The sequence below is a fragment of the Leptonotus elevatus genome, chromosome 10 (assembly GCF_054856555.1).
Source record: "Leptonotus elevatus isolate MCC_2025b chromosome 10, RoL_Lele_1.0, whole genome shotgun sequence".
Taxonomy (NCBI): Eukaryota; Metazoa; Chordata; class Actinopteri; order Syngnathiformes; family Syngnathidae; genus Leptonotus; species Leptonotus elevatus.
Window position 1 is genome coordinate 12,551,413 of NC_141248.1, and position 17,097 is coordinate 12,568,509.

A 17,097-nucleotide genomic window follows, 5' to 3' on the forward strand; every position below is an offset into this window, starting at 1 on the left:
TTTTTTTTTTTGACCAAATGTCAGCTGCCCGCTGTGTTTATTGTCGAGGGGAAAACATAAACATGTTTGATTTTCTGAAAAACTGCAATGAATAATCCCTTGAAACTTAAACATAAAAGATCGTTTCAGTATAAATAAACACATATACAGTTCGGGCGCAGTTACGTTATGCGCCTTGAACGCGCACGTAAAAATACTCACGCGCACGTTTTATTAGTCCGCGGATCCGATTGGCTGTAGAGGCGGAACTTCCGGTAGTACCGGTTGGACAGTGGACACGAAGTAAAAGACTTCATCTGCCTAAAATCAGAAGAAAGTCAGAAGAACATCGAGTTACGACTTGTCAAAGAGTAAGAAAGTAGAATGCGAAAGCGGGAATGTAACTAGTTTGAGTTAAAACCGACGTATCGATGGGTTGTCAGCGGTTTTAATCACTCAGAGCGAAAAGTAGCAGCTAGCCGGACAACTGTGTCGTTTTGGTGAATCTTGTGGTGCGTTTGGAGACGTCGTAAATATGTAAACAAAAGTGTCGGAATTGCACGTTTCTCTTTGGGCATCTTCCGACGATTTTAGAATGTTTACTGAAGTGTTGACGTTTGGTTACAATGTTTCCGCGCGTGTGCGACCGTAGCGTTTGCTTGCGTTCAACCCGGGATTGTAAATGGTCGATTCTCATATATCTTTGTGTTGCATTACTTAAAATAAAACACTGTGGAACTTGTATCCCATCGCATTTTAGTGTTCTGTTACTTAAAGTACCCCCCAAAAAAGTTTACTCGAACCCACTTTTTTTGGTCTTTACATAGTCAAGTGTGTTTGTGTTGAACTATGATAGCCTTTTGGTGTGATATGTACTAACATGTTCCTCTTCCACTATTTACGTCAATTTGGTCTGCTTTCTAAACCTGTTTGAATGGTTTCTAGTCTTCTAATTGACTTGTCAGAGCTATTATGTATCATCATAGCCATGTCTAATTACATAACCACATATACAGTGTTTTTTTTTTATGTCTTGATCTCATACAGTGTTACTTCTATGAAATGAACAGCATATTTTTTTTGCAAATATATTCAGGCACTTGTGATATTTCATTTAGAGACTTAGGTTACTAATGGTGTAGTAGTTCACTCACCTGTCTTCCCATGGGTTAAATTTTCACTCACTGATGTGACAACCAGTTCAGGCAATAGTCATCAGGATTCCACCTTCCCACAACCCTTAACAGGATAAGTTCTATTGGAAGTGGATGGATGAAACGAGGAATTCAGATGTTATGCGTCTGATCATCAATATTTGAATGACCCGATTTGTTTCTTTTGGCTTCAGATTGTGATGATTCTCACAAATGGACGACATCAACCTCCATTATCGCTTTTTGAACTGGAGAAGGCGAATACGAGAAATTCGTGAAGTACGACCAGTGCGCTACCGAGAGCGCCTGAAAAGAATGCTGAGGGATGGTGACGTGCTCAGGTAACGCCAAAGAGAGTGTACCTCTGCATTGATTACTTTCACTTTCACTATGAAAGAAACATTTTGGGCTAGTCACATCTGGCATTTGTTGTATTTCACACATCAAAGCGTTGCGTAATGGTGGCTTTTTGTGTTTGCATTCTCATTGCAGGTACCATGGGAACTCGGATGAAGTTGGCTGTTTTGTGGCGGCGAGGCCATTGTCGAAGAGAAATTGCTATTTTGAGGTAAGTGTCACAATAATACAGTACAAATAAGAATTCAACTGTAAGATCTCAGTTTATTTTGATATAATGTGGAAAGTGGCGGCCGTGGCTCAGGGTGTAGAGACGGTTGTTCAGTAACCAGAAGGTCGGCTGTTTGATCCCCACTCCCCCCAAGTTATGTGTCGTTGTGTCCTTGGGCAAGGCACTTCACACACACATTGCCTCCGCTGCTACTCACACCGGTGTATGGAAGGTGCGAATGTCTGGTGGTGGAAGCCTCGCTTCTGTCCGGCTGCCACCAGCCACCACAATGTGGATGTGAGTGCATGAATAATGTAACTATTCCATTGTAAAGCGTCTTTGAGTGTCTAGAAAAGCGCTACATAAATCCGATGCATTATTATTATTATTATTATTATTATTATTATTATTATTATTATAATAAACTACTTAAATTCATCATCCATCCATCATTAATAATAAATAAATAATAAACTAAATTAATAAATTTATAATAAAGTGTATATATCAAAGTGCTATAGAATAATAATAACGTTATGCTCTATGTGATTTCCTTCTTAACCTCAATTTTTTTTTAAATATGAGAAACTATTCAACATAGAAATAATTAAAACATGATATAATCTATGTATCATAATGCTTTTTTAAATGTGTAGGCAATATTTTTGAAGCTACATTTACAAGAAGAAGTGACTTCTGGCTTTAGTAGTGTGAATATTATTATTTTTCAAATAAAACTAAACACAACTAAAATACGGTAAACTAAAACTACACACCCTTTGTGTTATTCAACACAAAATACCCACTGTATATTAAATCTGCAAAATTGACATTGTATTTGTAAAAAAAAGCAAGAAAAAAAAAAGCACCTTTGCCACTTATGCTGCATTCAAGGAAAGTGGGAAGTCGGACTTTTCTGTCTTCATGCTAGGAAGTGTGCAACTGCATTGGAACGCCCCTTTGAACTGACCCTGCTTTCACGTGCTATGGGAAAGATGCACCTTACCACTAATTACTATTAATTACGACCGAGTTCTGTTCATGTGCTTTTGTTGTTATAAATAAAAATACAAAAAAAATACATATAGCAGCTGATGTACTCTTTGCTCGTAAAACCAAACAATTATGGCAAATAATGAGTTGTAAAGGACAGGACATTGAATCGTGTCTGCTACATAATTGTGTAGATTCTAAAACAACCTGCTGGCGAACGTTAACGCCCTTCACAAATCTTTTTCGGCGCTCGCCGCCATGTTGAAACTTGAAAAGTTCTCTCAGCTCGGAAACTCGGGTATCAAAATAAATTCCCAGTTGTCCAGTGGAAAATACGACACGAGGGGGCGTTCACGTGCAATTTTCTACTCGAGATGTGGTATTTACCATAATTTCGATACTTTATTTATTTATTTATTTTATCAATAGACACGGAAAAACTTTCCAGCACATTTTTATTGCGTTAGTGTTGAAGCTCAGGATGACAAAACTGCCCACACTTAAGTGCATTCCAGACCAGATATTCTGTCAACTTTTATTGCAACTTTTCCGTGTTTTTTAATGCTTTTATTTTTGCCAAGCTCTTGGTGGCAGGTATTGTAGAATATTATGAAGTCATAATTACGGGATCGTGACAACGCTCCCCTCTGTAGGTATGTAATGGGGTGTGTTTATAACGCACTTCTGACAAACGACCAAAAAATTGGCTGCAATTGCGGTGGGGTGTCAGGCCCGTAATTAGCGTCTCTGGGGTGTGTTCAGCAAAAAGCGCTTACTGTTTGCATCGTTGCTGGCCCGCAGGCTCATCCATCTGCGCTGGATGTCGATAAACCCGCCTTGATTTCGAGTCTGGGTCAAGGAAGTGCTGTCAGTGAATCAGTCGGGGAAGTTGACGATATAACTGGAAAAGCCCCCGGTGGGAGATGTTACACCACATGGACGCCTTTTATGGTGTTCCACTAACCCCTTTCACATTTTCCCGTCTACACCTACACATGAGATATAGCTCATGGAATGATGCACTTTTGTTAACAATGACCTGTCCAGAATGGTCTTTTTCGTGAATGGGTGCGGGTTTTGTACCGTCAGTTCTTTCCCCTCCCTAGTCTGTATGTCTACTGTATAGAACGTGTTATTTAATTTAAGACGCATAACAGGCTTCGGGTATTGGTTGTGTGTCTCCACCTGCATGAGTCATAATAATTAAGATTTCAGTACACTTTGTTAGAATGAGCTTTTAAGCTTTAATCTGGTTACAAATGACAATACAGTATCCCAGATTGTATACAGACCCTTCAATGATGTGGTTGACCGCTGATTTGTTTGAATTTGGAAACAATCTTTCCCATTGGAAAAAATGAAATTACAAATACCGGCAATCTCATCCAGGGTCAAACTGTTGTCTTTAAAACCATTAACTATTCAGACAATGTTGTAAGTAACATTTTAATGGTAACGAAAGTGTAAAAATGAATTTGCCGCTGTTAAGAATAAAACATTGAAACATTCTTTGATGTTGAGGTACAAAATTGGAAAGTTCTTCAATTCACATGAATTCAGTTTGATTCGATTTTGATTATTCTTATTGATATTGATTATTCTTCTTAAATATCAAGGACATGATCAAAATAAAAATAAAAACCCCCATTAAATTCCATTTTGCGTTGGCAGTACCTAGACTCATTCACTCCCAGCCATTTTCACTGAAGCAACCCCCTTCGCTCCCGGCTGATTTACTGGATTTTGACCAATTTTGCAAGGCCCACAGAATATTGTGTTCTATTGCTATAAAAACATGAAACCTACCAAAAGAAAGATTACAGTCTCTTCTTTCATCAGGACATTTTTTTCATCATTATTCACAAATCTATTTAGAATTCTGAGTAATTGAGGGTTTTTTCAACATGTTACTGGTTTATTTCCTATGATCTGCTGCCACCAGCTGGCCGTTTGTGTTATAACTACAATTTCTTCAACCGCTCTTTGCAGTTGAAAGGCTGTATCAAAACCTTCTGCATTAAAAACAACAACAACCATAAAACGTATAAATACGTCTTTGGGACACGTAAAATGTTTGAAATAGAACATAATTATACGTTTTTGGGAGCAAATGAGTTACATTATTTATTTATTTATTTATGAAAGTAACACATAATCACTTACGTGTTACATAAACATTGACACCAGCATGGATGAGATGCAAATGTTCTCGTAATTCTAATATAATAAATTGTAAATATAAATTATAAAGATTCAGAATTGTCATAAAGTGCAATATGTCCGGTCTTTCATAAATGAAATTTATGTGAACAGCTAATTTGAAGAAAACAGTAAGATACCAAAAAATTGGCCTTTAGATGCATATTTTCTTGTTAATTAATGGGGGGGAAAAAGAGATATTAAAATAATCGAGTCATGGTTTTATAAATCTTATCACGCTTTCTAAAAAGGAAAATCAATTCAATATTGATTATTCCTTTTTTAAAGCCCTACTGTTAACAGATACATGTGTAAAATCATACAGAAAACCTGCCAAAACTGTTACCATAGTTACAAGTTTCTACCTGACCATGAACCTGCAAGCTTGTAACCGTTACATCATGAGCATGCATGTTGCCATAGCAGCAGTTCAGAATCAGGACAGCAACAGGAGGACCGCATTTCTTCATGAAACAAAGAACATTCTGTTTTCCAACTTTCCACATATCGCCTTACCTCAGGCTCACTTGCCATCTCGGAATCTTAGTTGTTGGCCTCGAAAACAAAGATTTACGAGTCAGGGTGTGAGCGCCGACTACATCATATGTTTTGTTGATCTGAACATTCATCAAATCACCTTCCAAGTATCTTTTTCTGAAAAATATTTTATTGTCTTTCCCAGATGGATTTGTGAAGCAAAAAGAAATAAATATGTTGTCATAGTATCTAAAAATGTCTTCATCTTTTTAGTAATGACAAGTAAGGACAGTTTCAGTTTGTGTTATGGATATACAGTTTCTATAGATATACAATGGGTATAAAAAGTGTACATACCCCTGCTTTTATTGTGCTATAAAAAAAATAAATTGAGCCCAAGATAAATTATTTGTACACATTTTCCACCATTATTGTGACCTATAACCTGTATAACTTAATAAATAAATAAAACAATTGTTTTGAAAGCGGACGTACCGTAAAAATCAACAATAGATATAATGTGGTTGCACCCTCTTGTAATGGGATGTAACTCTTTAGAATCAGCCAGTCGCAATCAATTCTCTGGTGAGATTTGTTTCCCCAAATTGTACAAGATATAGACCACAATAGAGAGAAAAAACGTAAGAAATTATTTATCTTTGTCTCATTTTTTAAAATATCACAACAACAAAAAACAGAAAAAAAAATTCTATGTACATACAGTATATAATTTTTTTGCAGTAAGATCATTAGACCTGTAAGTATTTCTTTCATAAACGATTATTGATTGTTGTTTTTAAATTATTTGGATTGTATGGGAGAATCGTTGTGAATGTTCTGAACGCCTGTTTTAATGCTAGTGTTGTACTGAATTAAATTGCGTTGCCTGGAGGAGTTGTCATGAAGTGGTTGTGGCTCAAATTCCCGTTGGTCTTCTTTAGACAGCAATCTAGTTGAGACTGCTGGCTGCAGCAAAGTAGTACGTGCTACTTTTGCCTTCAATTCTACAAGAGACGACTGATGAACAATCAATTCCACAGAATCGGAATTCCCAACAATCAATAAATCCCGATACCAACCAGGAGAATGACTGCCACCTAAGAATTGAATAATAAATATTAATTAATAAATAATAATCGATGATGTGATCCCGCATTGTTTTCCTCTGACCACAAAATATGCCTCCCGACGTGGCTGTTTACCAAGTGAGAAGCTCCTCGTTGCGTCAATTTGGCCTTAATAATTTGAAGCATGAACGATTCTGACTGGATCCAGATGATATTTTTTGGCTGTTTATCCTGTGACAAATTCAGCTCGTGAAGGAGAGTACGTGCTGCTGCCCGCATGGAGTATGGCAGCTGATTATGTGGCCAGTGTGCTACTGCATACACGTTTGCAACTACAGTAAACCCTCCAAAGTCAAATTCAGTCTGTTGTGATGCCGCTTGACTTCCAGGCTGAAACCGATGTTAAAATCTGTCTTTTTCCTACGTCACAGTACGTATGAGTTGGTTTATTGGATAAGCATGCTGCACCTGTTTTCAGCAACATTTGTTTTGACATCTTATTGAAGATTCAACTTTGGAAGTTACACCATACATGATTTCGATGCTAACTTGCAGCGGCAGACGGAACCATGTTCAGACTTGCCGAGCACACCCACGCTGTCCGGTCTACCGTTTAGTGATACACTAACCGCACCTTTTAACCTTTCGACTTGCATGTGCTTCCTTCTTATGACTCACAATGTGGGAGGCGCAGTGGAGAAGGGAGGGGGGGAGGACATCTGCGTCAGTGGGGTTGGGGGCCTAATCAGCGACGCGACCTCCTCATAGATCTGATGTCAGTATTTATGGGCCATCTGACAGATTTAAAAAGAAAAAAAGATGTATTCGCTTCTCAATCACGAGGGATCTTTAAGGGATCCGTTGAGGTCATGAGAAAGAAGTTGAAGTTTTCATCTTTTGCTTGCCCTTCGTCTGCCAGCAGCGCTCGAGCTTGTACGCTTCCATGCAGGGCTTCCCAGGAATCACGTCACACGCTTGGTATTCAGTTGCGATAACAACGGCACAGACCGGTTCCTGGCTTCGCTCTGAGTCAGTAGTTTGTATATTGGAGTTGGACATCCTACAAGATGAAAAAAAGAAAAACAATTCCATTGAACTTCATATTCATTGTATTAAGTAGATGCATATTAGTCAAGCTTAGTCACTTTTTGGGGAAAAAATAAATAAATAAGTGCAAGCTAATTGCTAATGTTAACATTTATTTACTGAGCAGATAAACTTAGCAACATGACATACCATAAAACTGACAGAGTGGAGAAGTTACGCGTGACCATATCCAACTATAATACACGTCACATAATGTAACATTTTGTAACATAAGCCAACTATTTATTCGGCAACTAGCCTTTAGCAACATAATTAAGTTAGCACGCTGACTGCTTTTCACATTTCTGAAACTTTTTTCTATCAACTGTTACTTCACTCTGACGGAGTGGAGATGTTAAGTGTGACAGTTTCCAACTACACACGTAATCTGAACGTTATGAAACATGAGCGTAAATATTTATTCCGCGACTAGCCTCACTGTTTCAGGCTCCTTTTCAAGAAAGACAAAATGGTGGACATGATGGCACAAGGGTTTCTTAAAGGGGCAGTGACCCCATCATGAAAAGGTGGATAGTGATTTCAGGGGCACATGAAACATTTTCAATATGATGAGGAAAACATAATATACATGATAAAAAAAATACTTATTTTTTTTAAATTTATTAGATCACTTGTGTACAGTAAAACCATGTAAAAATGTTTGATTTTTGTATCATTTAGGCACTTGTGACACACACATGTTAGTTAGTAGATCATTGTGCGCGCCATGCCACATATACATAGATGGCATCTTTTAATCTAATGTTTTTACAGATTTGTTACTGTGTTTTTTGTTTTGTTTTTAGGTGACAATCGTCGATACAGGAGTGAGGGGGATGATTGCTGTTGGTTTAGTGCCTCAACTGTACAAGCTGGACCATCAGCCGGGCTGGCTCCCAAATTCTGTGGCTTTCCACGCAGATGATGGCAAGTACGTGTGACCTTTTTTGTTTATTTATTTTTTCCCTTGAGGTATGCACATCATGACTTGCGGTCATGTTAAGGAGTTCATAACGTGGCAGTTTTCCTGCAGCTCACTTATCACTTACATTTAACTTGTCTGTCATGCATTGAAAGAAGTTTAAGGAAAGGTGACCTATAAATGTACACATGACACTGATTGCGCAACATTTCCGTACAGATTTGGTTTTGCATGCGCTGTGAATTCATGCGAATTCAATACTTGACTGTCACACTTCCCCTTAAAAAGTCTCACAGTGGTGGGAACGGAGAGAAATCAACAGTAAATCTCCTAGCCAGTGCCATCATCAGTATAAGTTGTATCAACATACAGTAAGGCTTGTTTTTTTTTAATCATCTTTTTTTCTTTTTTTTTAAGGTCAATGTTGATTTGACAGAATACAGTTCAGATAACTGATTCATTGGTTGATTAATTAAAAAAATTATACATGTTTAATAGGGGTGTGAATTGCCTAATACCTGGCGATTCAATTCGTATCACGATTCATAGGTCACAATTCGATTCGATTCTGATTAATCCCGATACGAATCTCTAAATTGATTATTGCGATTTATTTTATTACTCAAATTTACAAAATGCTAATCAGTAAACTTGTACATGTACACTGCAAGATTTGTATGAAAATGTATTTATTTATCTGAAAATTCAGGCTTATAACTGAGCCACTGCATTTAACAAACAGTTTGCAGTTTGTTTTATGTTTGAACATCACTGAAATAAAATTTTAAGGCTTAATGTTCCATGAATATAACATTCTTCCATACTTAATGTGTGAATCCTAACCCTAAGTAAGACGTTTTGTTGAATATTTAAAAAATTATGTTTAAAAATCGATTCGGCCGCATATTGAATCGATTCGAGAATTGCGCGCTGTAATATAGCGATATATTGCCGAATCAATTTTTTCTAACACCCCTAATGTATAATGATTAACGTGACTTATTTTTTGCTTCCTTAAAACTTATCGTAAAAAACATAGTTATTTGACAGTTTTACAATACTTTCTCCCTTACTATTTGTTTAACATTACAACAGACAGGAAAATGGTCAAACATGGGCCGATTAAAAAAAAAAAAAAAAAAAAAAAAATATATATATATATATATATATATTTTGGGTGTTTGAATACCCAATGACAATGAATTCTAGTGTTATAATAATCGTCACCCGATTTTAAAATCACTAATATCGTCAAATTAATCAGTCAGGCCCTAGTACGAGATGTCTCCTATTCCTGCAGGCTGTACAATGGCAACACAGTAGGACAACAATTTGGTCCAAAATGCTGCAGGGGGGACCGAATCGGCTGTGGAATATCCCTGGACTCCGATGATGGACAGTTGACTGTTTTTTTTACCAAGAACGGTAAAGAAGTAAGTGCTGTTACGTTTTGTTGACTTCCAATTGGGTGAATTTGAAGACTTTGTACGTATACTTTTGTGTCCAGGTTGGCAGCGTGGACGTGCCGGCAGCGGAATCTCTCTACCCTGCTGTGGGAATGCATTCGCTGGGGGAGGAAGTGCTGCTGGACCTGCACGCTGAGTGGAGAATGGAGGAGGATGATGGGCTGATGATAGTAGACAGCCATGAAGATGACTGGGGCCGCCTCCATGACATTCGAGTGTCTGGCACTGTAAGTACTCAACAGGCAGAGCGTGTTTTGTTTTTGTGATCAATAAAGTTTGGGGAACACAAACTAGTTAGTGTCTATGTAATGTGTTTCGTCACTTCTGGGGATTTTAAAGGAAAGTTCTCACTTGACACTTTTTTTTATGACAATATGAATCATTAGCGAGTCTGTCAAGCAAGAAATGCCAAATACAGAAGTAATTGTTCACAATTTTTTAATGATAGAATCAAATTATTATTACGGAAGAGGTCATTGACCTCCCTCCAATTTACGCTCCCCACCCATTTTGGAGACGTCCAGACTGCAGTGTTGGTGTCTGACTCAGATGCTGATGTGCACGAAATCTGAGCTCAATTATAGGAGGCAAGAGGGAATCGCAGCCTCGGGCAACAAGCGTCTGCAACACCTTTTCTTCATGCGTGATTTCTACAAATTAGTCCCCTATCATTTTACTGACGTCCATTCTTTCGTACATCACGACATGCGCATGCTAGCTGAATTCCTTTATACGGTCCTCAGGAGACCTGTTGGGGGGGAAAACAAAAAACAAACGGGCTTCTCACAGCGTGAACTTGCAAGCTTCTGGGGTGCTGCTTATTTCCATATATTACGGTAAAAGTGATTGCTATTTGTCTGTTAATAGTATTTTTTTAAAGCAACATACATTTGGTTCAATCATCAACATCAATTTTCATAACATTTTAAGCAATGTTTGTTTTAGGCTGTCGCTCATTTTAGGTTTTGCCATCAATATTGACATTCCCCAAAAATTTCCTTTTGTTGCACATCAAGCAGTCATCTCAATTTCATGACAAGGAGCATGTCCTTTGTCTTTAGTTTATAATGCTGGTTAACAGCAAAGAGATGACTTTTTGTGGCCCTGCACGTATTTTTGACGCTGATTTAAAAAATGTTCTTTACTTTTTTTCCTAGTACATCAGCTTTTTGAGAGATTTACATTTTTGTGTGTTTTAAGTTTGACCAATAAAAGCTTGCACCATACGGATTTTCCCATGGAATTTATAGTTCACCTGTCCACCTGTTTCTCAGCCTATCCTTTAATTCATAAATATAACTATATATTACAATACATATTATATTATTGTTATTAGGGCCAGCCAACTGATGTTTGTGAATTATTTTTACCTTTATGTACTCTGACTATTTACAGCAGTTAGACACAAGTGACATTGGTCTCATTATTTATTACACATAAATCTATATACCACAACCTTATGTCTCTAAATACTGAATTTATAAACGAAAAATCGTCATTGGCCTAAAAAAGTCCATATTGGTCAGGCTCTAATCATTATTATAATTATGAAAGCCTGGTTTGCTAGCTAGAGAAAAAAAAAACGAGAATATTACAAATCAGCAAAAAAAAAAAAAAATCTACAAAAGTGAATTTACATCTCTAAATTTACAAATCTCAGTTTGTCATGTTAGTAGTGCAGATTTGCAAGTAAAAAACTGTTAACTCATTCACTGCCATTGACGGCTATAGACGTCAAAAATTAATCTTAACTATTTCTTTTAGTTTGACACTTTTTACACTTTTGTTAATAAGAATATGAAAACCTAAAAACTTTTTTTTATTGTACATTTAGAACAGATATAAAATTTGTGATTAATCGTGAGTTTATTAATTAATGAAGTCATGTGATTAATTACAATTTAAATTAATCGCCTGACGCAATTTAAAAAGAAAAGAAAAGATAATTAAAAATTAGGGGCATCAAGCGATTACAATTTTTTATTGTAATTAATGGCATGGCTTCACTAGTTAACTCACAATTAATCACAAATGTTATATCTGTTCTAAATGTTCAATAAAAAAATCGAGGTTTTCACACTCTTGTTAACAAAAGTGGAAAAAAAAAATGTAACTAATAGAAATAGTTCAAATGAATTTTTGACGTCTATAGCCGTCAATGTGTTAACATACTATCAACATCAGTTGTTTCATTGGTTTGTCTGTTTTTAATTCGAATCATGATGACAACCTTTTGCTCTCCCGACTCTCTTTTGGGACATTTCGTCTTGTGTATGTTTGAAGCGCTAACACGAGCATGTTGTTTCTTCAGCTGCTGGAGTACACGGGCAAAGGGAAGAGCATCGTTGACGTGGGCTTGGCTCAGGCCCTTCGCCCGCTCAACACGCGCTTCCACTACTACGAGCTGGAGATCACAGACGCCGGGGAGAAATGCTACATCGCCCTGGGGCTGGCGCGCAAGGTACGAGGCAATCGGCGCGAGGCTACACGCTGCGGCTCAATCTTTCCAGTCTGTGTGATGATGGATGAGGGAGGAAAAGCTAACAACAGAATAAATATTGTCTCATTGTGCCCTCACATCTGCGTTTGCGTCCGAAGCAGGTTGTTCCACTTAGATGCTAATCTGCCTCATTAAGGAGGAAAGTGCAGTCACATCGGGGAAACTTGGTTAGGTGTTGTTTGATTGCAAATGATTCACAATCTGGAAACGGAAAAAAAGACCTGTTGAATGTTTATACATGATCGAGCCATTGTGTCATTGAAATAATATTGGAGAAGAAAGTGGGCCTTCGATCTGGAGATGTTCTGCCATGTGCTCATTGTTTTCACTTTGCGGCGGCGGTGGGCGCGTCGCCACATCGGAGAATAGAGTTGTCATTTTCATGATCATTTTTCTTGGAATTGTTTTCCCTGCACGTCTGTTGTTTTTAGAAAGAAAGAAAAAATAACAAGTCGGTCGTTCCTTTTGCTCTAATAATCAAAACAAAGGTATCTTTTTTTCCTGTCAGGGTAACAGTTTGTTCTTTGCTCAGTCCTTCCACAAGGGTTTTATTTCCATGTTCTCTTTTGAGGAAAACTAATCAATCTGCCTCTCGCTATTGATCTGATTTGGGTTGGTTTTCACTTGGCGCATGTGTTTCTCTTGTAATGTCCAGCACACGCACAAGAAGGAACAATCGCATATCTCATCTTGTGCCAGTCCGATCGGTCAATCTTATGACATTCCTAACACGTCAGCCATGTTCTTCCACTGTCAGGGAAAGTCAAGGCTGGTGATGTCAAAAGCCATTTGTAAGGAAAATGTTTATAAAGACTCTTAAAGCAACCTCACCCTGTTTAAATGCACAACTTGAAGGGTTGACGGCTAAAGCTGCAGAGAGCGCAAGTGCTCACATCAAACTTCTGCTGTCTTTGTTTTGCAAGGTCAAAGCCGTCATAAGGGGAAATTCTTAAGACTCTTAAGGCAACCTCACCCTGCAACGCAATATGAAAAGTTGAAGGATAAAGCTCGCACGAGCACAGAGGTCACGCCAAACTCTTAAGTCGCAGCACTTAAAGTGGAAGTCAAGCCAAAAATGTCTTTACAAGAATATGTTGTATGCAGCCTCACTAGTCTAAACATGCTATTCTGATTAATATTGCGTTTGTGGAATAGGAATTAAGCAGCAAAATCCACCCGTTTTTAGCCATATCAGGGGGTGGCCATTTTGTCACTTGCTGTCCACTGAAAACGGCGTCACAGTTGTAAGCAAGAATTGCCACGGTGCGCTAAAATGATCTACATGCACAAAAATACAGATATGATGCTGAACTTTACACCTTGGTTGGTAGATCAGCTTTTACATCACACCAGGGCCAAAGATTAAAGTCCATTTTCACGCATACTTGACGAAGTGTATAATTTTGTCCCACAGGACTATCCTAAAAACAGACATCCAGGATGGAGCAGAGGGTCCATCGCTTATCATGCTGGTGAGTATTGACTAGGGCTGTCACTATCGAGTCTTTTTAAAATCGATTATCCTATCGATTATTCCATCTAATAGTTTATTTTATTTTTTTACGTGAATTGAATTCAGTGAATATAACTACTCATTATTTTTATCATCATCATTGTTTTACATTATCATCTGTGCATAGGCATTATTAAACAACACAATTAGCCTATGGTAAACATTAGCGATTAGCATTAGCACACTAGTGATTACAATTTAAGGTGAACACACTAGCCACCATTTAGTTCACACATACATCATTATATGTACAGGAGTTGATATAACTACTAATTGTTTTCATTTTTTGCATGAGTATTATTATACACCAGCAAAAGTAGCCTATGCTAAACCGTTAGCAATCGCGATTAGCATTAGCGTGCTAGTGATTTACCATGATCTACCATTTATTTCACACATTCATCATTATATCTACATTACACATGTAATTGTGCTTAAAAGTCACTTAGAGACGATTGATTTGGCTACAATGAGCTCAATAACTTCCTGTCCACTCTGCGTTTGCCAAAAAGTCCATGTAGAAACAATAATGGCGGCGTAAACATATTTCCGGCGGAGCTACAAGGCAGACATTTTCAGTCGACCAATTTTTAAAGTCGACAAATCTGACTTGGTCGACTTTTTTCCCAGCCCTAGAATGAATTATGATACACAGACGGTTTTTCTTTTTGACATTGTTTTTTAATAGTTATTACTTATACATATTTTTAATATTTAATATTATTGTAATGCAGATATATTTATTTGTTTTGTTTGTTGGAAAAAAGAGGACCTTGAAAAATTAATCGCATTTTAGATCACAATATTGAGTGCAATTAGATAATTTTTCTAAATCAAATACTTCCTGTCCTTTCACTGATCACAATGATGTTGTAATTGACGTAACCCCGATGTTGCTTTGTAGATGACGGCAAGTTGTTCCAGGGCAGCGGCGTGGGCGACGCCTTCGGACCGCGTTGCTTCGAAGGAGACCTCATGGGCTGCGGCATCATGTTTCCACGTGACTTCCTCCACGATGGCGGAGGCGAGTCGCCTCACACTCCATCCGTCCACGCCATCACGCCCGCCCTCTTAACCGTCCGTCTTTCTTCTGACGGCTTCGTTTAGACGATGCCGACGACTGGGACCTGGAAATGTTTCCGCAGCCCGGCGTGGTTCAGAACGACTTGTACGCGAGCAATGACGATGACGACGATGATGAAGGGGAAGACTTGGAGGGAAGCAAGGTCACGGTGAGACGCTGGCAAAATCGCACAAAGCATCTTCATTGTCCCTCCAAAAGCTCATTGTCCTCTCGCGGCAGGTGTTCTTCACCCGCAACGGAAAGGTGGTGGGGCGCAGAGAGGTGGCCTTGCCAGCAGGAGGCTTCTACCCCACTATCGGCATGATGAGCACCGGCGAGAAGGTTAAAGTGGACCTGCACCCCCTCAGTGGCTGAACACCGCCATGGGACTCCATGACCTCATCAACAGGCTGCTGCACATCAGGATGAAACCGTGGCCTTCTCATGCTGTGAGATGTGTCTATTTTTGAAGTTGTAAGTGAAGCACACATTGTGTGGAGCAGGCTCAATATAAGCAGCAATCAACATTTATTTAGTGCCTGGGCTTTATGTCCCATAAATGGTACATTACTGCCACTCGGTGGTGGGAGTCCTGTACTGCAGTCATTCTTTCACTTTATGGCCTGAAAGTGAACGTAACAATTTTCCACCAACTTTTTGTTGAGCCAAGCCGTATATTTTTACATTAAAAAAAAAAAAAGTCTCACAGCGTACTCCAAAAACAAAAATATAACAAAAAATGTGAAATGATGATCTTGTCTCAATTAACTCACAAATTTAACTTGGTGTGAAATCTGGGCCTGTTAAATTGAACACAAATTGTATCTTCTGCCATCTAGTGGAAGAGCAGTAAATTGTCACACTGTGTTTTTTGGCATACATGGATGAACCAAAATACTACATTTTTTCAAACTGCATAATTTGCAGATACTTGGATGCCTGATGATCTCACACTAATGTGCCACAGCACTCTATGGCCCAAAAAAAGTGATTACATCTTTTTTTTTTTCCCCCCCCCTTTTTTTTGTAATGTTGCTAAACCACACAATATTTTGCAAGCTTTTTTATCAAATTACACAATTGTTTAATATTAAAAGGGAAGAAATATATATATTTTTCATATGGAAGGATAATTGACCCAAAAAATAAAATAATACAAATAGTTGAAATGTTCTTGACAATGAAGCCATAACTATGATCTATTGCGCTCAGGTATATTTAAATATCAAAACAGATCTTTTTATTTATTCAAGTCACAGATGTCCTCTACATTGCATTGCGTTTTCTTTGCCTTGCATCGTGTGTGTGTGTGTGTGTTTTTTAATAGTGTTCACATAATTGAAGATAATTGTTTTTGACGATGTCCCACTTTCATCGGAGTTTTAGCTTCCTCCACAGAAAGCAGGTTGTGTGTTCACTCACCTCCCACGTGCCACAAACATGTATGCTCGGTTTACTGAACACTAAATTGAGCCTAGGTGTGAATGTGGGATAGGCTCCAGCTTGATAGGCTCCAGATCCTGAATAGTGTAAGTAGCGTATACTGTAAAATGGTTGAATACATGGATGTTGCCATAACATTACGAGCTTTACTGATTAAAAAAAAAAAATGGCATCAGAGCAGCCAACTGTAGACAGTTCTGACCAAAGTGCCTGCACGAGTTGCATTGTCGTCACATCAGCATGTATTGTCTTTATTCATGTCACTTTTTTTTTTTTTTTACAATGATCAGTATTTTAAAAATGGCCAAATGGTGCCCTTGTGCACATTTTCACTCTCAGCTCAGCTCATGATTTCAAAACAATCAGCCAAGCCAGGCCTTATATAGCGGATGGCTCTTTTGTGTGAAGCAATCCGATACAAGCCAAAAAAGTTAATATTTGAAATAGTTTGCTATTTGCTGGTGCCTTTTACTCACATGAATTGTACATATTAAAATGTCTTATCCTGTATCCTTGTGTTTTTAATTTTTCCAATTAGAATTGCTAATTTATTTTGTTAGCTAGCTGTCTTCCTGGTTCAATGGAAAGCTGTAAATTACCCAATTTGCATTAACATTTATTTTCACAATTGCTTGTACTTTCACAAAGATGACCAAAAAAAAGCCAG

The 17,097-nt window shown here is 38.0% G+C and overlaps 1 protein-coding gene across 1 annotated transcript; it reads left to right on the forward strand.

Annotated features, from left to right (window-relative positions):
* The first annotated feature begins 241 nt into the window (after positions 1-241).
* Positions 242-16,940, forward strand: spryd3 (SPRY domain containing 3). The gene is made up of 11 exons (XM_086086805.1): positions 242-350; positions 1,328-1,474; positions 1,626-1,701; positions 8,330-8,454; positions 9,746-9,878; positions 9,953-10,138; positions 12,223-12,372; positions 13,826-13,883; positions 14,829-14,948; positions 15,032-15,156; positions 15,228-16,940. Exons 2-11 carry the CDS (start codon positions 1,347-1,349, stop codon positions 15,360-15,362), a joined length of 1,236 nt encoding a protein of 411 aa, XP_085942931.1. The 5' UTR covers positions 242-350; positions 1,328-1,346; the 3' UTR covers positions 15,363-16,940.
* The last annotated feature ends 157 nt before the right edge of the window (positions 16,941-17,097 follow it).

Bases quoted from the DNA above. Each gene is read 5' to 3' on its own strand.
- spryd3 (XM_086086805.1), top strand. From the start codon at position 1,347: ATGGACGACATCAACCTCCATTATCGCTTTTTGAACTGGAGAAGGCGA. The intron at 13,884-14,828 runs GTGAGTATTGAC...GTTGCTTTGTAG, and splicing joins GTCCATCGCTTATCATGCTG to ATGACGGCAAGTTGTTCCAG. The intron at 15,157-15,227 runs GTGAGACGCTGG...CTCTCGCGGCAG, and splicing joins TGGAGGGAAGCAAGGTCACG to GTGTTCTTCACCCGCAACGG.